The sequence below is a fragment of the Eublepharis macularius genome, chromosome 3 (genome assembly GCF_028583425.1).
Source record: "Eublepharis macularius isolate TG4126 chromosome 3, MPM_Emac_v1.0, whole genome shotgun sequence".
NCBI lineage: Eukaryota > Metazoa > Chordata > Lepidosauria > Squamata > Eublepharidae > Eublepharis > Eublepharis macularius.
Genome location: NC_072792.1, coordinates 4,947,934 through 4,972,627, shown reverse-complemented (window position 1 = coordinate 4,972,627; position 24,694 = coordinate 4,947,934). Strand labels below are relative to the sequence as shown.

The window sequence follows — 24,694 nt, the reverse complement described above, 5'->3', positions numbered from 1 at the left end:
CTCCGGGGGGACCCGCCTCCGGAGGGGGCGGCACAGCAGACGGGGCGGCGGCGCTGCCTGGAGGAGTTGAGCAACCCTCGGCGGAAAGCCCGCGGCGGGCAGGGCCACAGGCAGGCGGCGTGACTCACCCCGGGCCGGCCGCCCAGCCTCCCCAGCCCGGCCCGGCCCGGCCCTCGCCCACCCCGCCCGGGCCCGCCGACGAGCGAGAGCCGCCCCCGGGGCGCCTCCCAGGCCGGCGGGGCCCCCCGAGCCAGCCAGCGCTACGCCTCGAAGGGGCTGCACGGGCAGCTTGCCGGGCGCTCTGGGGCCGCCTGCCCGAGGAGCGAGGCCAGGAGGCGGCCCGGCCCAGCCCGGGGGCCGTCAAGGGCCGGTGCGAGACCCGCCGGCCAGGCCTAGCCCCGGGGCGCCCCGACGGCCCCGCCGCCTGGCCCGCGCGTAGAAAGCCAGCCTGTCACGGGCGGGCGGGCAGGCGCCGCCCTCCACCCCCCACCCCCCCCCCCCGCGACGCTCCGGGCGGAGGAAACTTTCCCGAGGGGCGGCGGGCCGGGGGCGCCGGAGGGGAGGGGCGCGGGGCGGGGGCTCCCGGGAGGGGAGGGGAGGGGAAGGGAGGGGAGGAGCCCGCCGCGGAGCGGGACGCGACCCACCGTCCGTCCGTCTGCCTCCCTCTCCGGCGGGCCAGGCGGCGGCTCTTCTGCCTCACGCCGAAGGGCTCTCCCCTCCCCACTCCCTGTGGCCTCTGGGCGGGGCCTACGCGGGGGCCCCTCCCTTCGGCCCCGCCCCTCTCCCTGCCCCGCCCCTCGGCCCCTCCTCGGGGAGAGGGGCCGGGTGGCGCGCGCGCGCGCGCTGAAAGGGACTGGGCCTTCTCGGCCTCCGTCCCTTTCCTGAAGCGTCTTCCGGGCCGTCCTCCGCCGCCAAAGGGGCTCGGAGGCCCACGGAGGCGGTGGCTGTGCGGGAGCCATGTGAGTGCTTCCCGTGTCCCCGGCCTTGGGCTGCCTGGCTCCGGAGAGCTGGCGGGCTTAAAGGCCGTCCTCCATTCCCGCCCTCCAGGCGTTCCTCTCCCAGGGCTGCCAGCTCCGGGTTGGGAAATTCCGGGAGATTTGGGGGGTGGAGCCTGGAGACGGTGGGGTTTGGGGACGGGAGAGGCCTCAGCTGGGGGTAATGCCAAAGAATCCCCCCTCCGAAGCAGGGGGCATTTTCTCCAGGGCAACTGATCTCTGGCGGCTGGAAACCCGTTGTGACTCCAGGAGATCTCCAGCCGCCACCTGGAGAACGGCAACCCTCTGGGTTGGGAAATTCCGGGAGATTCTGGCGGGGGCGGGGCCTGGGGAGAGAGGGGCCTCAAGGGGGTATAGCTTCGAAAGAGCTCTGTCGCCGGGAGATGGTTCTGAGAGAGCTCCAGCCCCACCTGGAGGTTGGCAGCCCGAGGGAGTCAGACCTGTTCTCACGTGACGCAGAAGTCGCGTGGCCAGCTGGCCTTGCGACTTTGCACGTGTACAGCATTTAGTTTAAGCCAGGACTCTGCTACATCCGTAGTGTTTGCCTGTCAGCGCAGTGCAGCTGAGGTTACACATCTGAAGTGAGTGCATGAGGAGTGCAGCAAGGAGCTGCCTGAGGAGGCTGGGCCAGGTCAGACAGGTCAGTTCTTCTGACCTGATAGCATTACATTGAAATTGTGCCTTGCTGATAACTTTGCACATGTGAACGGGTGTACTGATCAGAAGGCAGAACTTCCTTGTCACCCAAGTAAATCCCATCGCGTGTTCTTCTCTTGCCCATGAACTGTCCATCATTAGTGTTGTGTGCACTCTGCAAGGCATTCCAGGTTGACTTGGTTTCGCTGAGTGTTTATATTAGATTTCCTAATAATCCCCCTTTGCCCACATACTTACTGTTTAAAATGGTATCTTGTTTTCCAGTGATACAACTAAGGTGACTCACAGTAAACAATTTTAATTAGAAAAAATATAAAAATGCATACAGGTCAGCATGTACTTTTTAAAAACCTTAAGATTTTAAAATTTTTTAAAAACTTCAAATTTTAAAATAGCCAACTAAAATAAATATATCCAGCATGTAAAGCCTACGATGAGAACTGAAACATGCGGAAAATTGCTGTCATCCTCAATTTCCACAGGGGAAAATTTCACGCTCAGGTAGTCGAACAATAGCAATCTTTATTAGCATTGATTAAAATCACCAAGGATCCAAATTTCTTGCGTTCATCAGAACTCTTCTTCAGGCTGGATGTTAGCTAAAAAAGGAGCAGAGGATGTGACATCCCAGTTTGTAAGAATCTTCAGAGGGAAAGAAAAATATATTTTGTACTCTTAAGTAGGGTAGGCCATGAAAACCACATGTGATGCAGAAAAAGAATGATATGTCTGTTGTTTCTCCCAAGAGAAGTGGAAATACAGCAAAAGTGACCAGCTGTAGTTCATCCAGGATACAGGAATTGCCATCAGGAAGAGAATTAGGCCCAGCTAAACTCTTGGAGAGATTCAGGGATAAAGAGCCAGTTAGGCTAAGGCAAAAATCATTACCCATCCTTATGTAGAATTGGGGTGGGGGGCAACATGCTGTTTTTCCACCTTGGAGTAGTGATGGTGATAACTGAGATACTTTTGTAAAGGACTGTATACATTTAAAAAAATAGTAACAGGAAGAATGTTTAGGTGGTAGTCCATTAGCCTGCCGTGCCTCATGGGTGCATACTCTCAGATGTACTGCACCACAGTTCCATTGCACAAAACGATGGAATTGTGTTCTTCATTAAACTGATTTTAAAAGAAAAATCCTTGGCATTGGGGTAAATCTGTGAGCAGGCAGGATTTTGAACTGCTGGCTCTTGCAAATCTGCATTTAATTTCCAGATACAGAAATATGCTCTTTCCAATTTTTCTTTTCCAGGGCAGATTACTGGAAATCGCAGCCCAAGAAATTCTGTGACTACTGCAAGTGCTGGATAGCAGACAACAAGCCTGTATGACGGTCTACCTAATGTACTCTTAAGTCAATCTCAAGTACAAGAGCTTGGATTATATAGCTTTAAACTTTTATCAGTAGATAAGTGCACCCATAGAAATAAGTGTCATAAGGTATAGTCACCAAGTCTCTGTTTAGGCCACATGGGGAACAGAGCCCACCAAAATCCTTTTGCATTCGTCTTGCAACTTAGCCCCTGGCAGCCACAGAGGCCTAGCGGGCTTCTCTGGGATTGAAATATATCCGTGCATACACGCAGTGAAACTGCCACCAGCGCTCCCCCGGCTGTTACTGGGCCTATTTCCTGAGTCAGCTTTGACGGCTGTTGTTGTCTCCTGCGGGTGGCTGAGGTGTCCCTGGGCTCTAGAGTGGCAGGCACCCTCTTCTGCCTTTCCCTTTCCATCACAGTCTTATTCGGGGCTCCTTTCCCTTTCTGTGGCTTGATCATGTTTCCTGTCATGTGGCCTCGTCATTGAGGACTGCGCTTTCTTACGGCCAAGGTAATCCTGCGTACAAGCATGGAGTTTAGTGTTGGGCATGAAATTTAGCATCCCAGGAATCTCAGTTTTCATATGGATATGGATATATAGATATATTTGAAGAACAAGTCTCTTCGTGGAAAATAAGTTCAAAAGAATTACTCAGATTCCAATATAAGTTTGGCAGGAATATTATCATTGTGGAATAGTTTTTGAAAATAGTGTTAGCCGCCTGAAAATCCAAGATGGCCAGTTCCCCAGTTACAGATACTGCATCTTCAAGTTTTGCTACATAAGCACTCCAACCTTTAATGTTACTGGAGTTGATTTTTGAAAAAATGTGTCCAAAGGTGGCTAGGGAAATGTTACGATTCACAAATTTGGTGTGGAATACTCCTTGCTGTTGACTGATCAAGCTCCTGAGCCCACCAGTAAAGTTATTAACAGTGAAGGAAGAGCAATTGGTGTGACTTAATCCTTCAGCCATGGCAGGAGCCAGAAAGGTAAGGATTGCCATTACAGATTTGAGCTTGAACACTTTGTCAAAGAATGCTTGTTGCATCTGCTGATGGAAGTTCTTACCTTTCTGGCTCCTGCCGTTGCCATCGGGTACCGTGAACGGAGCAAGGAGGTGCATGAGCATTCTTTGACAAGGTGTGCTGGCTCACCGAGAGACCGGGCAGAAGAATCGTCAGGCCTGCAGGTAATTGCTTGTCCTGACTGGATCAGTCTGATTCTTATGCATTACAGGAGAAGCAGAGAAAAGTTCAGATAAGTCACACTAGTACTAGACATCAGAGATGGATGCTTCTGAGGGCTGGGCATAGCTTTGCAGTGCAGCATCTGCTTGGCGCACAGAAGGTCCCTGGTTCAGTCTCTGGCATCTCAAAAGGGTCTAGCAGCAGATGATGTGATGAATAGTAATACCCTGGCACCTCCGGGCTGGAGGAAAGGATGGTATCCTTCCTGCAACAGGAAGGATAACCCGCCAAATATAGCAGGTGTGTGATGTGCGCCAACAGGCTCCCCTGGAGGCCAGATTTTCATCTAAACAGAAGGAAGTTCAAGAGAAAGGGAATGACAGCCAGCAAGCCCCAAATGGCTGTGAGATTCCAACAATAAAGTGGAGCTCTTCTTCCTGGCAGACCAGATAGGTGCTGCTACAACCACTATTGTAAAAAGGGAAGAAAGGCCTTACGTGACCCAAACATCTGCCTAGATAATGTGGCTTCTCATGTACAAGAAGTCGCTGATGAATGGCAGACATGCAGCAACTGTAGGTTGTGAGACACTTCTAGTCAAGGAAATGTCCTAGATAGCCTTTGCCATATCTGATCATTGTCCTTGAAGGACTTGGTCTTCAGATGATCTGGGTTTCCTTCAATAAAGATGCCAATTACTGACGGATTCCAGGGCATGACATTGCTGCTGGAACAAGACTTGAGAATGTAAGAGCACTGCCCTTCTTCCATGCTTTCAGTATTTATTTATTTAAAACATTAATCAGCTGGCTTTCTACCTTATGGCACTTAAGGCAGCTTACAACAGACATAAAAATATGTAAATTCAATTTAAAATCATAATTTAAATCTTGCAATCAAATGCAGTTCTAAATAAAACCGTCTTGAGCTGACTCCACAGTGGAGGCTAGGTGTACGTCCCTTGGGAGGTGGTTCCCACTGAAAAGGCAGTGTCTCGTGTACTCGCCAGACAAGCTTCTTAAAGTCAATGGGACGGTCAGGAGGGCCTCTCTTTGTGATCTTAACTCAGTGGTAAGAACAGTTGTTGTGATATTATCTCATTTCTTGCCAAAGGGAAGATGCCTGTGCAAGCAAACCTGTATGAGATCAGGTATGTTTGCACAGTTCGGACAGAAATTGGCAATAATTGCAGCTTGGAGGGGTTTGTAGTCTTGACACAATACAGCTTTATAGGGCCACGGTGCAAAGGTAGAAGTGCTTGCCTGGAAGTAGAAATCGCATGCTGATGTTTCACTGACATGGGATGCCCCTTGACAGATGTTGCATATCAGGCTGGAATACGCTGGGTGCAGTGAGCAGTATACCAGTCAGATGTAACCCAAAGCAAAATGAAACAAGGCAAATCAAGAGGAGGGTGATACTGTCACCTGTAGCAGGCAGCAAAATGTGGCTACAGGATTGACTAGGGAAAGCTGGAAGGCTTGCACCATGGTCTTAGTTGTATATTGTGCATGCCTGAACCATTTTTCCATCCGAGATTTTTTAAAAAATATTTTAATTTGTTTTAGTTCCATCTTATTCTAATAACAAAATTAATCAAAAGTCTTACATTTTTTGGATACATGTTATAAATCATACGTTCCATTTCATCTCTACAGTTCCATCATAATTATACTATTTTCACTACACTATTATCACTATAAGTCTGCATTCTTTAATTCTAGTATTTCTTTACTGTGCTCATTCATTTGATTGTATTCTGCTAACATAGTTATGTCTCTATTTTATACTTCTGCTTAGCCCATCTATAAAGTGGGGTCCATTTTTGCTTTCATCATGTCCGTATATTTCTTTTATTAATTCTGTCAGTTTGTCCATTTCTGCCGTCTCTAAGATTTTCTCTATCAATTCTTCTTTTGTTGGTATATCTGTGTTTTTCCAGTATCTGGCATATACTGTTCTTGCTGCTGTTATTATATGTATTATCAAATACCTGTTTTCCCTATTTAGCTCCTCCGGTATTATATTTAACAGGAGCATTTCCGGTTTATAGGGTATGTTTATTTCTAGCACCTCTCGCAACAGCTCATGTATCTCTTTCCATCATCTCTTCTCCTTTTTACATAGCCACCATATATGGGAAAAGGTGCCCACTTTTTCTTTGCACTTCTAGCATTTATTGGGTACTTTGGTGTACATCTTTGCTAATGTTCCTGGTGTCACATACCACCTATAGAACATTTTATATAGGTTTTCTTTAAAGGTGGTTGATTTTGTTATTTTGATGTTTACTCTTCATGACTGTAGCCATTGCTCCAGATATATGTTGTGCCCCAGATTTTGTTCCCACTTTACCGTATGGACTTTTAAAGCCTCCTCTTCTGTCTTCAATTGTTTCATGAAGGCATATAATTTTCCTATCAGTTTTCCATCTGTTTCTAACAGCAGCTTATTGAAAGGGCATCATTCCATGTAGAATCCCTGTGTTTTGTCTTTAGCAAACCTGGGTTCTATTTGCGCTCTTAGCCACCATCCTGTCTCCATGTTCTGTTCTTTTGGTTCTTCTGTTGACTTTAGCTTGCCATTCTCCCCCGGTGGCGGTTCATAGATGTGGATATTCTCCCACCTTAGTAAATTTGGTTGGGTGAATGCTTCCACTGGTGATATCCATCTTGGTGTTTTGGTATATATTTGGGGTTTTATTTTCTCCCAGACATTCATCAGGGATTTTTTATTATGTGATCCTTAAAATATTTATGTGTATCTTTTTTTTGGTACCAGAGGTAGCCATGCCATCCCATTTTAAGGTCATGCCCTTCTCATTTTAAAAGCCTTGGATTGTGCAATAAGATCCATTCCTTTATCCATACAGGCCTTGTAGTATAACTCCCAGTCAGGTAGGTCACATCCTGCATTCTCTTTGGAGTTCTGTAGGACTTTGAATCTTATTCTTGGTCTTTTACCTTGCCGTACGAATTTTGAAGTTATTTTATTTAATTCTTGAAAATATGATTGTTTTGCTATGATTGGGATAGTCTGAAATAGGAACATGAGTTTTGGTAGTATGTTCATTTTAATTGTAGCTATTCGGCCCAAGAGAGATCTATGCATGTCTTTCCATTTATTCAGCTCTTCCTTAACTTCTTTTAGCAATTTCTGTAAGTTATCTTCTATTGAGGAGGAAACCCTTAACGGAAGTTATGTGGATTCCTAAATATTTCACTTTTTTTCCCCATTGAAAACCGGATTTCTCCATTAGCTTCTTGATTTGTATTTTTGTCATATTCTTGGTAATTATTTTTGTTTTTTGGTAATTAAGTCTAATTCCTGCCATTTCGCCAAATCTTCTTCGTTTCTCCATGAAGGGATCTGCTGTTTCTGTAGGTTCTTCCACAGCTGCTTGCCTGGAAGTAGAAGTCGCGTGCTGATGTTTCACTGACATGGGATGCCAAACTTGAAAGTGTGTGTGGAGCTAAACTTAAAAGTGTGTGTGAGGTCTAAGAAGCCAGAAGGGAACTGAGCTAGGTTTCCAGCAGTCAGGGCTTTGGTATGCTGATAGACTTTTATCCCGTTGGCTGTTCCAAAGCAGCCAAGGAGCTTTGTTGTGAATAAAAACAACAATTTACCATGTAAACTTCAGAGGTAATCCTTTGATAAGGCAGCTGTTTACATTAGCCTACCAAGTGGTTATGATAACCTTGTCACATGCTTTTACATTCTGTTGTAGATTTGGAGGCCTGAGGCTGCCTTTGAAGGCTATCCCAAAACTTCACCTAGTGCAGATTATATCCAGCAAGGCAGCTGATGGATACATCGAAGTCTGTAACTGCATCTCTTTATAGGCCTGAGCTGTTCACTATAAGTTTGCAACCACAATTCAAAGTGCTGGTGCTGGTTTTTAAACCCTAAATAGATTAGGATGTAGCCACGGTGATAAAGAAACAAGATTTTCATGAGTTTAGATAGTTTAAAGTGATAATGATGAGTTATGTCTATGTGAATTGGGTATGTTCAAGTGTACAGTTCATATTTTGTTGGTGTTTGTATGGCTTATGGCTTCGGCCGGAAAAGCGATAAACATATTATTCTTATTCTTATTATTCTTATTCTTATTCTTATTCTTATTATTATTATTATTATTATTATTATTATTATTATTATTATTATAGATTAGGATGGAAGTATATGAAAGCCTGTCTGCTCCCCGGTGAGCCTGCTTGGACGCTTACAGTGAAATCCTAAACAGAGTTACTCCATCTAAGTCCATTGGGTTGTGATTCTGCATAGGGTGACACTTACAGTGGGCTTAGACTGGAGTAACTGCTTAGGATTTCACTGTGTCACCCTATGCAGAGTCACCCCCTTCTAAATCCACGGAAACTGTGGACTTAATTCTGTTTCAGATGGCACTGTGAGATCATCATCTGAGGTCATGTGCCGCCTGAGCCCATTTAGTGCAGCCCATTTAGTGCAGCAAGGAAGAACAGGCAACTAGGCCTGTTTGAGGAGTTCCGTCCCCGCCGCTCTACATGCAGCACCTTTATTGTTTAGTTTGAGGTGCCAGGCAGAAACATTCTTGTTCTTTAGAGCTCTTAATATTTTTTGTTAGGCTGGTCCTGGCTCTTGATTTGTAATTTACTCTTTTTGTGGCTTTACTGCTGAATGTTAGGGGTGCTAAATTTAATTTCTGTTGACTTTATATTGTTTCATTTGCTGCTGTTTTGAAGGTCTCTTCAGTTTTTAAAATTTTTGCTTATTTTAGTGTTTTACAGTTTTTATTGATATTAGTTATGATTTAACAGTTTTAATGTTTTAAAAAGAAAACTTTGAACTGAATTAAATGCATGGTAAGGGTATACCCAAACATTTTAAGAACAAAATGAAACACTTATTTCTGTCCTCTGTTTCATTTTTCCTATACTTCTAGCCTGCATTTCAGAAAACTTCACTGCTGTACGCTGTATTAAATGTTCTGGCAGTTTTGCTCATTGCCATGTTATTCTAGTGTTCTGCTCGGCCTTAGATTACTGGGAGACGTGCTTATCAATACTGACACTCTGATATTTTTTTTTATTGTAAACCAGTTTTCAGCTAATTTCTTCTCTGTATATATTAATTATGTGTCTCTTTTTTTTTTTTAAAGAGTATTGAATTTCATGAAAGAGGAAAGAACCATAAGGAAAATGTGGCTAAGAAAATTAGCGAGGTAATTCAAACATGACCTTGTTTTCTCTAAACAAATTATTTTTAATTTCTGTTAGCCACTTGTGGTGGTTGTTGTTGTTGTTGTAGATTAAAAAGAAAAGTTTGGAAAAAGCAAAAGAAGAAGAGAAAATGTCAAAGGAATTTGCAGCCATGGAGGAAGCTGCAATGAAGGCGTATCAGGAGGATTTGAAGAGGCTTGGAGCTAAGCCAGGTGGGGCCTGGAACTTCCCAGAGATTTTTTTATCTCTACGTGTTTTGCTTTAAGCTTCATCAGGGGATCTGTTATAAAATACATAAAAACATTGTAATTCATGTCATAATTACATATGTACGGATGTATGTAAATATCTTTGTGTTTCTTCCATTCTGGAAATAACAAATTGTTGCAGTTTGGGACGTTGCTAAAATCTGTAACATGCTCAGATCAGTATTCCTGTTTTATATTTTAACGGTTTCAACCTTACTATGTAATGTGTTCTAATTTGACAAATTATGTTACGTATTTTATAACAGATCCCCTGCCTGACAAGGCTTAAAGTGAAACGCATAGGGATGAAAAACCTTAATAAATCCTTTCACTTTGGTTTTCCCTTTTTTCCTGCCTTCTGGTGCAGCCGTTGTTTCTCCAGGGCAGAAACAGCCACTTCGGGGGACGTAGAGAAATGGAGAGCTGGGTGCATACGGAGCACCAAGCGCTGGTTTGGCTGACTTAAAAACGTGTGTGTTGCCTCTCCAGAGACCTGCTTGAGGTGGCTTATAATTAAAACAATGAAACAAAATAAAATCTGAAGCTCAAGGGGCTCTCATTTAGCAGCCTGAGGGAAATGTTGAAAAGCGTGACAGAGAAGACAGAACCATGGAGAGCTTCACAGTGCAAATCCCATACAGATGACTCTGCATTCTGGACAGTTTGATCAAAAAAAAAAACCCTCTTAGGTCCCTTTGGTATATTTTTGTCTGTTTGTAAAGTGTTCTGAGTAGATTCCAAGGAGAAAAAAATTAATTATTCCATGAGGCTTACTTATGAGATCCATCATTATATTTTGACATAGGGTACAATAAATATCTGATCATAGGGTTGGAAGAGACCTCTAGGGTCATCGTCCAACCCCCTGCACAATGCTGTTACGCTTTTCAACAAAGATCAGAGTGCAATGGCAAAATTACTATTGATTTTCATAGGCATTTGTTCTTTCATTACTCAGTTTGAGAAAATAAGTAGCTCTGCTTGCTAATCTTGCAGGATGAAGCGAATGTTGATCATGCCAACTTTTTAATATTAGTGGCTTCTATCTTGTATGTTCTTCTCCTAGATTAATCCCAGTGTAACAGCCTAAAAAATAAACTTCTCCAGCTGTTCCTCCCCAAGTTACTCAATTTATAAATCAAATTGTTAATGTTTCTATTCTTCTGCTGTTGGGGGGCGGGGCGGGAGGCTGAAACCAGAGTATAAACTGTCGAAATTGTGAGGGTCACATTTTTAAAAATCTGGCACATGGTGTTTCAGAATCTGTAGGTTCAGCCCCGAAAAAGCAAGAAGAAAAACGAGTAAAGAAGGAGAAGAGGAAAAAAGAGACAAAGACCCCAGAAACATCATCAAATGAAACAAAAGAATGGGTGCGAGGATTTTCTTCAGAGGGCTACATGTATTACTATAACACCCTATCGGGAGGTGAGCCTGAGCATAGAATGTGAAGCTGGAACATGAACTTCTTTCTGACTCCCTCACTGCCCTCTCACAGTTGACACCAGAACAGAATGCACACACAGGCCAAAAGGAAAGTCCCCTCGATACAGCAGTGTTTGGTTGCATCTCTGGCTCTTAAGATTTTCGCTTTTTTTCACTGGAGATGTAACATTTTTAGAAATTTTGAAGCCATGGGGGATTTGGGGGGAAAGGATGAAAATTTGGGGAATTGAAATATACGCAATTTTCCTGTCAACGCTAAACTTCTTTACCGATTGAACAACATAACATGCATCATTTATAACTGTTAGCATAAACTGTACTGTTAGACATTTCTGGAATTAAAAGATATAAAGTTGTTAGCTTTCTATTTTAAAAATTGCCAGTGTACCCTATACTTATAAAAGAGTTGCAAACTGCTGCACCCTATGCTACCATAACACATTTATCTTGTTTGAGAGGTGGGTAAAAATTAAAGCTGAAAGTAAAAATCAAATTTTGTAATAAACCCAAAAAGTGTAGTATTTGTACATGGGACTGTCTGCATATTTGAATATTAAGTTAAGCACATTATAGCATATTAAGCACATTATAGCAAATTGTTGCCAAAATTATTTATATTTAAATAAAAAAGTTCTCAAAAATGTTGTATATATCTACAGCATACATAGGAATTATCTAATGCCATAGGTACATAACATTTTCATGCTATGCATTTTGGGTAAAACTTGTTTCAGTCATTCCAAAAGTGTGTGTGGGGGGGGGGTCATAACTTTCAGTGCGCCCCAATATTTTCCTTTTTTCCATTTGAAAAATTGTCTTTCTCATGCTATATATTGTGAGTGAGAAAAGTCTTGCTTGAGGAATTTCACTCCTTCTAAAACAGATTGTTTCAATATGGTTTTCCTTCTGTACTTTTCAAATCTTCCCAGTTTTTCCTTCAGAAATTAAAGCGTGTATGTGAAGGAGGTCTTCACATCTCTCACTGTACATAATTTCATTCAGAGGCAGGCAGAATTGAAGTTTGATACCTTGTTTTGTTTTTCTGTTAAGAATCACAGTGGGAGAAACCAGAAGGATTTGAAGACAACCTTCAGGATTCCCAAAGGGTAATTGCATGTTTACATATAAATTCTGTGCCTGTATTATCACTACAGAGTTTCCTTTTGTGCTGGGGTGTGTACATACCGAAACTTTTCGGATTCTTAGTTGTTCTTGGTACTACTGCAGTTCCCGAACTGCCCCAGGATCCACAGTTTGTATGCCAAAACAAAATTTCTGAACCGTGAAAATTCAGAATTAGGATTTTTCCTAATAGAAATGGAAGTTATCTTTGGATGCAGAAAGCCCTAAAAGGTTCCAGGGCTGCCCTTGGCCTTGCTACACATGTGCAGAAGACCCCGTGGTACACTGCATGGGCCATCATGGCTGGTTCTGGGCTCTGTTTTATATGTGGGTTTTTCCAGAATCTACCCCTCTCTGGATCACTTCCCCAAATGTTGGCATATTCCTGATGCAAAAAAACAAGGTCTCCTGAAAGCTGTCATGAGAAGAACGTAGCCCATCTCTAATAAAACCTTATCCGAGTCAGAAACAACAACAAAAAAAATAGGATTGAGGAACATTGCATTACACTTAAGTAAGCGCCTGTCTCTCTGCACTAGGAATGTCCAAGCACTGGGGTAACTGGGACAGGGAACCCAAGCTCCTTACTGAGTGCCAGTAACTGAACATGGTTTTTGCCATCTTGCCCACACTTGCTGCTTCCTAATCATTGCCTTCTTAGACAAGGGGGGGGGGGGGTAACATGAAGTGGATATCAGGTACATAGGCGTCATTTCAGTGGGAGATAAGGACTAATGGGTTAAGCCAAAGACTACACTGAAAAGGTAAAATGATCTCTATCTTGCTTGGATATCTACATTTTTTATTTATTTAAAGTATTTACATGTCATTTCTTCTGAGCGTTCAAGACCCGAGATGGGTAACAGCAATTTAAAGAACAATTTTATAATATAAACATTAAAAAGAATAGGTACCAAAGAAATTGTGTGTTATTTATAACATTTTAGTGCTACCTTTCTACTCAATTTAGGATCCCCCAAGCAGCAATGAACTGAAAGCATTAAAACAACATTTTTTAAAAAAATCATAAAAGTACATATCATAATTAAACATAACACACAAACAGTTAAAATCATCAGTCTAGAACCACCTTATACCAGCGCCCTTTGCCCAGGCTCAGAATGCCACTGAACCTTTCTGGAATAGTTTTGCTGCCTTGCTGGAAAGCCAGGAGAGTAGGTGTTATACAGCAGTCTACTCTGAACAATGCAGGATAAAATTAAATAGGGATTTATTTAGTTTATTCCTTTTAAGTGGATGTGATAACAGGCACAATTATGGACCGGTACATCCATGTAATTCAGGTGTTAGCTCAAAAGAATTTCTGCGGTTCCATTCTGGAATAGCATAAGCGCCACCTTGCTCTTCACAATGGTGTTTTTCTACTAGTGTGGAAAACGTAAGTGGTAACAGTGTTCCTCAGAGGATTTGTTAATTTCCTTTTCACCTCCTGAAGGTTCTGTCAATTAACAAACCCTCTGAGAAGCAATCTTTGCCAGCTCTGTCCAGAGGTGAATTTAATTTACGCTTCCCAGAAACATTGCATCTCCCTACACTTGAGCATCCTCGTTTAAGAGGTTTTTTGTGTAGAGAGACTCTCTGTTCAGGCCATACCGAAGCCTCCCCAAATTTTTCCAGCAGGCTCCAGTTCCTTGTGTGGTTGTAGACCAGCCACTCAGCCTACCAGTGAGGGCCGTTGTGAGGGAGCAGAAAGCCAGGTACGCTGCCCTGGGCCCTGTGAAGGAAGCACAGGGAGAAAATAGAATGGATTCCCAACTACTTTAATGAAAATGAGGCGCAGTCACGAGGTCTTGCGCAGCTTTGTCCATGTCACGCATCAGTATGCTGGGTTTGATGTTTATTAATTGGCTCTTTGGCTGTCCTGTGTTTTCACCAGCTAGCCCAGTGGGTGGAAGGAGTGAGTGAAGATGGTCAGACCTATTACTACAATACAGAAACTGGAGGTAAGCACTCGAGCTTTCTCGAGGCAGCCTCCCTTGCTGCAAAATTTCTTATATCAAAAGGATTCCTCTTTAGGAAATGGCGTCAGTGTTGGTGTAACGTGTGTGTGTGTTTTGCTACATACATTGCTGAGAAGGCACAGCTGACTGCAGTTTCCAGCATGGGCGCATGTTCAGAGGAAGCACAGTCGCCACACAGGACCACTTGCGCATGGATTGCATGCTGTTTCCTGTATGAGGTGCCTGCTCGCACATGTTCGTGTTTTCTCTCTCTCGTATAGATAAAAAGAAACAATTTATGACAAATCAAGATTTCCATCTTCTATAATATTCTGCCTTTTCTGAAAATGGGCTGTGACAGAAGCATTCATAAGGAAGAGAGACTGAAATCAAATTGTCCAGTAATCTTATTGACTTGCATGATACGTATACGGAGTTCAAGCTTCTTTCGGGCCATATTTGACTTCTTTATGTATTTGAGAATATGATGCTTGAATGAAATGGGGTGCAAAGGGTACAGTCTCTCTTTAGCTGAGGTTTTTAAAACGCTGGAAGCATTGCCAAGCTCTGCAAGCCATAGTTACAGCTTCAAAATGCCTGTTGCGTAGGGCTTTCTTGTTATCCATCTCATACGCCGTTCCTTCAGGCTAGTAGATAGTTTTAGAACTGTCTTGGTTGCCTCTTGCGCTTTTATGCGTTTGGGACTGCATCATGTGCTGGTACTTGTTACTGCATTCTTCAGTGGTCCCACATGGGCACATGATCATGTGGAGAAAGGCTAGTGCAAACTAGGCTGTGCGTGCATTGATCTAGCAGCGTATTTTTGAATAGCCACACCCTGAGAAATGGCGGTTGCCCCAGTGCTCATACAGTCCTCACCAGCATTTCTTCACATGACCGTATATTTTTGGAGGGTTTCAGCAGCATGACCCGTCTCCAAGAGCTTGCGCACAGGAACGAGGCGGTGGACTGGACATGCATTGCTTATGACTGCAGGGAGAGAAACACATTTTTTAATGTTTCCTTAAATAAAACATTTCCTGCACATGGTAATAAAGCTGCACTGGAACCGTTCTCCCTGTTGTGCTCAGGTTTCTTTGTTTCTTTTTTTACAAGGAGCATGCTCTGAAATGGCATCATCCCCCCTGTGCTCTGAAGTGGTGCAGTCCAGCCTGTCTCTCGTCCTGCTTCTCGGGTGTTGTCACATGTCAAGCCCTGTCATGTGGCTTGATCCAGACTAATCTGGCAGTTCCCAGCATCTTCTCTTTCTGCTGCAGGTCCCCGTTTTACGTCATTCCTCAGGGCCTGCCCCCAGGAGAGCAGCCTTTTGCAAAGATCAGTGGGGGAGCGGCGGCAGAAAAGCTCCATTCTGCTGATGGAGAAACCAGTCTGGATCCAGCCCATGCGCGTGGCCCCCGGATTTCTCGTTAAATGTAGTTACAGTAGTCCAAGCCTGATCATTTAATTGTTCATTTAAGATGTTCATAGAATGTAAATAGATAGTAGTTGGAATAGGACTAATAAAACAAGAAATGAAACTTAAAAGTTGCCAGATTTTTAAAAAAGTACATGGGTATTTTGTACGAAGCAACTTCTTCATATGCTTGCATGTCATAGTAAATTTTGCCAGTCTTACCATCAGTAGGTTTGAAAGGTCTAATACTGACTTGGTTGTGCTTGGAGTGCTGGTGGTTCACCCACAGAAGGGAGCACCAAATCTCAAAAACAAAATCTTTTAGGATTGCCCTTTAACAAATCCAAGTGAACTTTTCCATCGTCACCTGATCTCAGACCTTTTTACGTGGTTCCTGTGCCGATGGACTGGCTGGTCCTTTGCAGTCAAGAGAACGCAGGGCGTCAGAGAGGCAGCGTTCTGTGGTGGAACCACATACAACTGGAACTGGGCACTGGGCCACATTTACAGTTTCCATAAATTTGTTTAGACAATGTCCTTTTTGTTGTACTTGTACACGTTCGCTGTACTGCACTACTTCAGATTCACGTATGCTTGACTAGCAGGCCAAACGCAAATAACAGATGTTGTCTATATTGTCCAGTATCAACCTGGGAGAAGCCTGATGGTTTTGTGTCGTCTTCAAACAAAAGCTGTCGAGAGGAAGACCATTCTGGAGAGGGCCCGGAAGCAAATTCAAAGGGAACTGAGTCAGATGCTGGAAAGGGGGGTAGTAAAAAGGAGCTGCAGAAACGCCAACAGAACATCCAGGTAATAAGTTGCCCTCCTCTCCTCTCACTTGACTAGATAGTTCAGCCTTGGGAATGATTTGTGTTCAGATAACATAGTATACAAAATCCAAGCATCCAGCACCTGAAAACTCAACTAGTGGCTCTGGTTCATGACCTCCAGTAGGCATGAGGGGCTGTGCCTTGAACTTGTGGAATAGACTCAAAAGGTTGCTGTAGGAGACCAGCTATCCTCAGAGTGGGAAGTACCTTAATAACAAGGTCACCCAGCTGGCTTCAAGTGGAGGAGTGGGGAATCGAAACCAGTTATCCAGATTAGAGTCCTGCCACTCTTAACCACTACCCCAAACTGGCTCTCTTCCCTTGTGGAGTTCCACAAGGTGCAATCTTATCCCCCATGTTATTCAACCTCTATGTAAAGTCTTTAGGAGAAATCATTCATAGCTATGGAATGGGATGCTATCTATATACAGATGGTGCCCAGCTCTGTATTTCCCTATCCAAATCCCCTGGTGATGCTGTATAGGTACTGAGTCGCTGCTTGACAGCTGTTGTCAAACAAACAAATTGAAGTTGGACCCAGATGAGACAGAAGTGATGCTGGTTGGAAAAGCAGAGCTTGAAGGATATTGTGCTTCCAACATTCGATAGGGTCCAGTTGACTAGACTACTGTAATTCACTCTACATGGGTTTCCCCTCAAAGTCAACTTGGAGACTCCAGCTAGTGCAAAATGCTGCAGCTCATTTACTTTTAGGAGCTAGGCAGAGTGCGTATCACTCCCATTCTGCATTCCCATCAGTGATCGGGCTCAGTTCAAGGTCATGAGTATTACATTCAGAGCCCTTTATGGCCTTGGCCCCTCGTATCTGTGCAACCGCCTCTCCCTATGTTCTGTCACAGCAGCATCGCTCATCTGAACAGGGCCTTCTGCAGTTGGGCTAAATCAACAACTGTCCATACGCGTGCTTTCTTTGTGGTAGCCCCCACCTTGTGGGATGGCCTGCCTGAGGAGATCAGGAAACCTACCCCTCTCTTGGCTTTCTGCAAATTTTGCAAAACTGAATTATTCGAGACGGCTTCCTACTCAGATTATAGGGCTGTGTCATAAGAAATAGCTCAAAGAGATACTTTGGAAAGAGACGGGGACTATAGACTAGGCTATTTGGTACTGTATGCTGATGTAGATCTGTTCCTACTGGGTGGTTCAACATGACTAAAAATGTCATGTTAATAAATTGCACTTTACTTTATAAAAGTTTTCAGCAAAACATTAGAAAGAACTTGCTGACAGAGCAGTTCCTCATTGGAACAGGTTTCCTCAAGAGGTGGTGGACTCTCCTTCTTTTGAGGTCTTTAAGCAGAGGCTAGATGGCCGTCTGACAGCAGGGCTGATTAGATGACTTAGATGAACATAAGGCAGATCATGAGAGTGGGGGGTGGGGGCAGGATGAGCTGGCGCTGGGCTCTTGTGGCCCTTCCTTATATATGCCCTGGGCAATACTGACCACCACTTTGGGGGCAGGAAGGAATTTTCCTCCAGGCCAGATTCGCCAGGAATCCTGAAGGGGTTTTGCCTTCTTCTGGGCATAGAGCAATGATCATGGGGTCCCTTCCAGCTGTATGCTTCTAATTTCAGCTTTATGATAGTTTTCACTGTTTTCTGCTATCTGTATTGAATCTGTTTTCATTGAATCTCCTGATAATCATATTGTATTTTGCTGAGTGAATGTTGAAGAGCAATCCCCAGTCTCTCGTTTTTTGGCCATTCTTCAGTTGAAGAGCGGAGGAGTGTGGTTGTGAGTTGTGCTAAGCGAAGGCGTTGCATGGTTTTCTTCTCTTTTAGCAGAAAGCAGAAAGTGATGAAGGACAGGCAAAGCCTTGCAGGCCGAAAAAGATCAGCCCTTATGGAGAATGGCAGGAAGTGAAACCAGAAAGTGTGGAGCCTGAGGGTGGAGCAGCGCCTCCCCCAAGAACGCCCCAGGCAGCCTCGGCCACAGCCAAGCCTTACGGCGAATGGGAGGAAATCACTGAAGAGGAAGACCCTTAGTAAGTCAGATAAAGCCAGGAAGGCTGTGCTTACGCTTCTTAAATTTAAGCAAATTGCTGTTTTACTTAGAGAACTGCTTTTTGGCGAGGGGGAAGGGGTTGAAGAGTGGTTGTGAGCTGAGGAGTCCCAACTTCAAATCTCCCCTCAGCCAGGAACTGCCCAGGTGGGCTTAGGCAAGCTTGCCTCTCCTGCAGGTAGTATTGTCTCTGCATGCTGTAGGCGGAGTGAGATAGCCGTACACATGGAGTGTATTATTAATGCTAACATTTAATTTAACAGAGATTGTCTTCAGTCTATCCTCTTTAGCAGGGTCATTGTGCTCTGCTGTGGTTCCTCTTTGAAAAGTACTTAACCTCACCAGAACATACACTTTTATTTCTTTTTTGATGCATTTGGCTTCTTCCTGAGATGCTGTAATAAATGTTAAGAAAAACATTTACACAGACCCTTTTTGAATATAAGTACTTCACGCCAAGATACTTTTCATTTCTTTTTGAAATAGGATCATTAGGACAGCAAAATTAGGACGCGCAGTGAGGGGAATTTGTGCTCAGCATTTCCTAAAGTATTCTTACTGTACTTTGTAGACACAGGGTAGCTGTTGCCAAAAGTAATGTTTTCCCCTTGTTAAAGAAGTTATTCCCAGGAATTTGACAGTGGCAATCTATTCAGCATCTTTTCCAATTTCCCTGCCTCTTGCTCCCAGATCACTATGTCATCATTTTTACATGGTTTTGTCATTGACAATGCTTTATTACTTCAGGTTGTTTATTTGATTAAATGCGGCAACTTTTCTGTTAAAAGGGCCTTATTAGTTGTCAAATCACTAAGTGGTTTTAGTATTTTATGATGCTTGCTGCTGTTAAATAAACTTTTTTCTAACTTTTCTCTTTCAGTGAAAAAGTAGATTTGGAACTTCCCAGTACAGAGAATGACTCTCTGCCAGCCCCAGTTCTAGAAGTACCAGAGGATGCTAAATTGATATTCAAGGAAAAAACTGTCACTTCTCTCTCTGACACAACAGCAGGGGTATCAGTTTTCAAAAAACGGAAATTTGAAAACGGAAAATTGAGAAACATACGGCAAAGACTGAGTGATCACTGATAATTCAACCGCACTATCTGGTTGCTCTTTCAGTGGAGGCAAAGAGAGGAAATATTTTTAAAGTTTCTTTCCAGAGGATGGTCAGAAATCAAGGCTTTTAGTCTTCAAAAGTGTCCTGTGTACAGATTAATCTCTTGTTTTTTTGCAGATACTGTTTTGGTTTGCTCAAAGGAAATTTTCATTTAAGCAATTGTGTAAATATATATGTATATATATATATATTTTTACATCCTGTGTTGTATGAACTCCTGGTGTTTTTTTTTTTGTTTGTCCTGTGCACGCTTGAGTGGGAAGGCATCATTGAGCTCAAGGGGAAGTATTCAGTCCCTGGGGGCGGTTGCCTTCCAAATAGGAGTCCGCTATGTGGTACTGTTTGTCTTAAGACAACTGATTAACAGAAGGTGATGAAATGTCGTCATCCTGTTAAAAATATGAATGTATAACCAGACAATTCTTAATTCATTAGACTTAACAGAGGCTTGGACAAATTCACTTTGTTCTATCTTGGACTTTAGTCTGCAGTTCAGTTATGAGGATCTGCCGCCTCTTTGGCTAGGACTGGATTGCTTTTTCCCTCAAATTATGTTTTCTTTTTAAACAAAATCCGTTTTTGTCTTAATAACACATTGCCCAGGTCTCAAGTAACTAACCCCTGCAGCCACATTTCTGTGCACCCCCTCCATCAGAATAAAGATCTTTTTACTGCTTGCCATGAGCAGAAGTCTGTGTGTTCTTCCTTAGATTCTCCCCCACTTCCTGGTGCATTGTCAGGCTATGAATGACAGGCTATGGCAGATAGATTCCTGTACAATTGTAGCAAGAAATCCAGACTCTTGGTTAAACGGCTTTATTCAGAAATCAGATCATTTCCACAGATATGTCCGTAGAATTACTCAGAAGCAAGGTAAGCATCTGAGCAGTAAAAACAAGTTGACAGGAATAGTGACCTGTGGGAAAATCCTTCCTCTTAACACACACGTTTGCTCCTTCCCCCTCTCAACAGTAAATCGGGACTTTTGGTGCGAACTCGTCCTGAGAACGTCTCACATATCTGTACTATCAAGTCGAGAGACACTGAGAAAGCAAGAGATCAGAGTTGAGACATAGCAGTGCATGGGAGTGACTGGCCTGTAGTTTCCCAGGTCATCCTTCTTCCCTTTCTCAAAGATTGGGATAACATTTGCTCTCCAATCTTGTGGCACATCCCCAGTTCTCCAGGAGGCCTTGAAGATGATGGACAGGGGTTCTGCAAGTTCTCTGGAAAGTTCTTTCAGCACTCTTGGGTCCACACCATCCAGCCCAGGGGATTTGTATTCATCCAGTACAGCCAGGTGCCTTTCCACAACCACAACAATGACAACTAGCAACCCAGGTGTCCTGTCGTGTTTACTACCATCTCTAGATGTGCCTGAGTTCTTCAGGGATAAAACAGAGGCAAAAAAGTCATTAAGCCTATCCGCTTTTTCTCTGTTCTCCATCAGTTTCCCCTTCCGCTCCCAACAGTGGTCTAATTGCCTCTTTTACCTTACGTTTGCTTCTCACATATCTGTAGAAGTTTTTCTTATTGTAGCGAGCCCCCCTGGCCAGACCCAGCTCATGTTGAGCTTTTGCTTCTCTGATGGCTGATCTGCAGTACCTAGTAACCCTCATACACTCCTCTTTAGAGGTCTGTCCTTCTCTCCATTTCCTGAACATTTCCTTTTTCTCCCTTAGCTTATTCTGGAGCTCTCTGTGCATCCACATCAGTTTCTTGGAGCCCTTACCATGTTTCCGTCTTGCTGGAATAGTGAGGGCTTGAGCTTGCAAAAGCTCGTGTTTGAGAAGAGCCCACCCTTCACTCACTCCTTTCCCTTCCAGCACACTCCCCCACAGAATGACTCTCATCAAGCCTCTTCATTGAAGTTGGCCCTACAAAAATCTAACCTACGAGTCTGGCTACGAACTTCCTTGGCCCCCCACAGCAACTGGAATTCAAGGAGGACATGGTCACTTCCCCCTAAGGTCCCCACCACCTTCATCTCATCTACCAATTCTTCCCTGTTGGTTAATATCAAGTCTAGTATGGCTGAGCCCCTTGTAGCTTCCTCCACCTTTTGAAAAAGGAAGTTATCGGCCAGGCAGGTCAGGAAATTGCGTGATTCATGACGCTTTGCTGAGCCTGTCGCCCAGCACACATCGGGGAAGTTGAAGTCACCCATAATTACAAGGTTCTGATGTCTGGATACTCTACCAATCTGTTCAAAGAGGGCAGCATCCATTTCTTCTCGCTGGTCAGGTGGTCTGTAGCAGACTCCAACAATAATACCCTTTGTCCTTCCTCCCCTTATTTCTACCCATATGCTTACCACCGGGCTGTCCGCCCCATTCTCCATAACTTCTTGACAATCAAGCCCTCTCTTCACATACAACGCCACTCCACCTCCTCTTCTACCCTTCGGTTTTTCTTGAACAACTCATACCCATCCACTAGCACATTCCAGTCATGGGAGTCATCCCACCAAGTCTCTGCTGTCTTTGATCAGCGCAGCAGTAAGGGCCATTTTGGTTTTTTAAGGAAACATTCCAGACAGAATCTTTCCATTCATGAGGGCACCTGTGCTCATATCTTATTCCTACTGGAATAGAAAATTAAGACAAAAATGTTGATACCTCAGAACTTGAATAACAGCAGCAGATTGTCATAGAATCATTTTAGAATTTCCTAAATGATTAAAGCCTGAAATGAAATAGATAATAATCCTTCCTTTTTTTGGATAGATGTTATTTTCATAAAGACAAACATCGGTCAGGTGGAGAAGAACTGGAGCTGAACGTTTCTTCAAACAGCCGACGGGTTTTTGCTAACAGATTTCCAATTCCAGTTTCGTTTGTGCTATTACTATTTATGGAAGTAAAGACACAGTCATTGCATATTATATTAATTTTATTTTAGTCTATAAAAGTTACGCCCGTGAGGAAGTATTAGTATGAAACGGGAACTGGAAAGTATTTGAGTTCTCACCAGTTGGACTATTTTCATGTTAGGGCTGAAGGCGGGCGGGCATTGCCACCTGCTCCACTCCTAATACCAGCTGGGTTAAGATGGGGTATAAAGTGTGTTGTCTGAAATACGCTTACTCAATTATATAGTAAGATACTTCGGGCATTGGTATATAGGCACTTGTAGCCTTGTACCTTTGTTTGATCTGCCCTACCCAGGTGGGCCCCCGCTGTTATCACTTCTTCATTGAAATCCCCTTGTTCATCATCCCCTTCCCCTTGCGGCATCCGTTTAAAGCTCTCCAGGTTCTTTCCAAACATTTTCTTCCCTGACCTTGAGAGGTGAAGCCCATCATGTGCCATCTCTAAGAAAACTGATCACGTAGTCCCAGAACCCAAAGCGCTCCTGTCGGCACCACCGCCTCAGCCAACGACTCACCTTGAGTATGGTCTGCTCGCTTTGCATTCGTATTCCTTTGACAGGAAGGATAGAAGAGAATACCACCTGTGCCCCCATTGTCTTCAACTGCCTTCCAAGAGCTTCATAGTCCTCTTTAATTCTTGTGATGGTATTTGCGGCTGTGTCATTTGTTCCCACGTGAATCAGCACAAACGGGTACTGATCAGTCAGTCTGTAATATCCTGAATTCTGGCTCCTGGCATGCAACACATCTTTTGGAGTAGGGGATCTGGCCTAGACACATGATGTTCCGTACCCCTGAGCAGAGAGTCCCCAATGACCACCGCCTTCCATTTTCTTCCACTTCCGTGTAGCCCCATGCCCTCTTCACTCCTTCTTCCAGGTTTCTGTGGTTCTCCTTCCCCTCTCGTCTCCGTCACCATCTCAAGCACCTCAAAACGATTCTTGAGCTCCAGTGGGCCAGAACGTCACCTTAGTTCATGTCTTTGGGTTCGTACTGCAGAACTGAGAGGAGGCTCAGATGGGAGATCAACTCTTCCTTCTTCTCTTGGACTTATTTCTTCATGCCTGTGCAGAGCCCCCCAGGCTCTTCTCAATAAAATCCTCTCCTTGATTTCCTGAAGGGTGGTGATCCTCTCCTCCAGGCTCTGAATCTTCTTCTCTGAAAGCCTGACCAGCTTACACTTCTGACAAGTGAAGTCCGCCTTCTCTTCCAGGAGGAAAACAAACATGGCACACCCCATGTAGGTGACTGGAAAGGGGCCTTCTGTCAACGTCATCGCCTCCCAAGTATATTCCAACAGTACTCTTCTAGCTGCAGCTCCCTTTCCTGCTCCATCTCAGAGCCCAGATGGGCTCTTCTCACAGCCAAAGTCATAAACAGTGAGCCACCACCTACTAAAAGGGAAACTTAGAATTTATTGCCAGAGTTAAAACATGATTTTACTGCAGCCAACAAAAATTTAGCCATACACAAAGTTACTGGTTTATCTTCATCTCTTAGTAGCCAAGAAGATTTAGCTTCAAGAGAAATAAAATCCTGCTTAAGCAGAGGAAGAATAAATTTAGTTTTCTGATCTTCATTTTGATAATTTATGATATGTATAGCCCAACAAAGTTACCTTATGGTCAGATCCAGCCTGCTTGGTGTTATGATACATGCAACGCTGCCACCCCCTGGGATGCCCAGAGGCTTGTGATCCTGTCCCCCTGGATGCCACTGCAACCTGTATAAAATATCCAGCTTGATATCAAAAGGAGACCGTTGGGAATGCCAGGATCTTCTTGGGCACTCCCAACGGAACGCAGTCTACCTGCATAAAGGGTCTATGGAGTGAGTTAGTCAAGCTCCCCTCTCCTTTCTAGCTGTAATCAACAACCCAGGTTGCTGGGACAATAACCAACTATCATGATTCTATTCCTGACCGTAATTCAATCAAGCTCTTAGGGTGAGTCTTGAGCCATCACCAGCCTGAGTACATTTCACTGACATAGGCCATAAAGCCACTGCTCAGCCTTTGTTGGACCATCCTGAGCCAGTCTCTCACTCCACTGAGCTTAGCATCCGCACTCAGGCTCTGATCCTACGGAAGAAGCATCTCAAGTCCCCCCAGCTTGTAGCTGGTTCTGCATCTGAGCCTTTTGCCCCACTTTTGGAGATTACTTCACACACACGCACACACACCCCTGCTCTTTGCCACCTTCCCCCAGATCAAACTAGCTGGTCATCTTCCTCATCAGGATGAAGCAGTGTTTCTGTCAGACTATGGATGTCAGATTATGGCAGATAGATCCCTGGT

At 44.0% G+C, this 24,694-nt stretch overlaps 2 protein-coding genes across 4 annotated transcripts in view; one reads left to right on the top strand and one right to left on the bottom strand.

Annotated features, from left to right (window-relative positions):
- Nucleotides 1-727, bottom strand: part of ELF1 (E74 like ETS transcription factor 1) — a 120,784-nt gene extending 120,057 nt beyond the window's left edge. The window contains exon 1 of one of the 2 annotated variants that reach the window (XM_054974178.1): nt 645-727. The gene's annotated coding sequence lies outside the window, so the exon portion shown is untranslated. The remainder of the gene's footprint in view (nt 1-644) is intronic. The other variant, XM_054974176.1, reaches the window with a different exon arrangement.
- Nucleotides 728-831: 104 nt separating this feature from the next.
- On the top strand, nt 832-20,210 carry WBP4 (WW domain binding protein 4). Of its 2 annotated transcripts, none has more exons than XM_054975102.1 (10): nt 832-959; nt 2,908-2,980; nt 9,306-9,368; nt 9,455-9,578; nt 10,875-11,039; nt 12,108-12,163; nt 14,077-14,143; nt 16,198-16,364; nt 18,191-18,390; nt 19,288-20,210. In XM_054975102.1, coding segments are annotated over exons 1-10 (1,125 nt in total). In that variant the 5' UTR covers nt 832-957; the 3' UTR covers nt 19,496-20,210. The 2 variants fall into 2 exon arrangements, with proteins under 2 accessions (XP_054831077.1, XP_054831076.1); XM_054975101.1 differs by having other exon boundaries at nt 18,188-18,390.
- Nucleotides 20,211-24,694: the final 4,484 nt, after the last annotated feature.

Bases quoted from the DNA above. Each gene is read 5' to 3' on its own strand.
- WBP4 (XM_054975101.1), top strand. The intron at 9,579-10,874 runs GTGGGGCCTGGA...ATGGTGTTTCAG, and splicing joins GAGGCTTGGAGCTAAGCCAG to AATCTGTAGGTTCAGCCCCG. The intron at 16,365-18,187 runs GTAATAAGTTGC...CTTCTCTTTTAG, and splicing joins AACGCCAACAGAACATCCAG to CAGAAAGCAGAAAGTGATGA.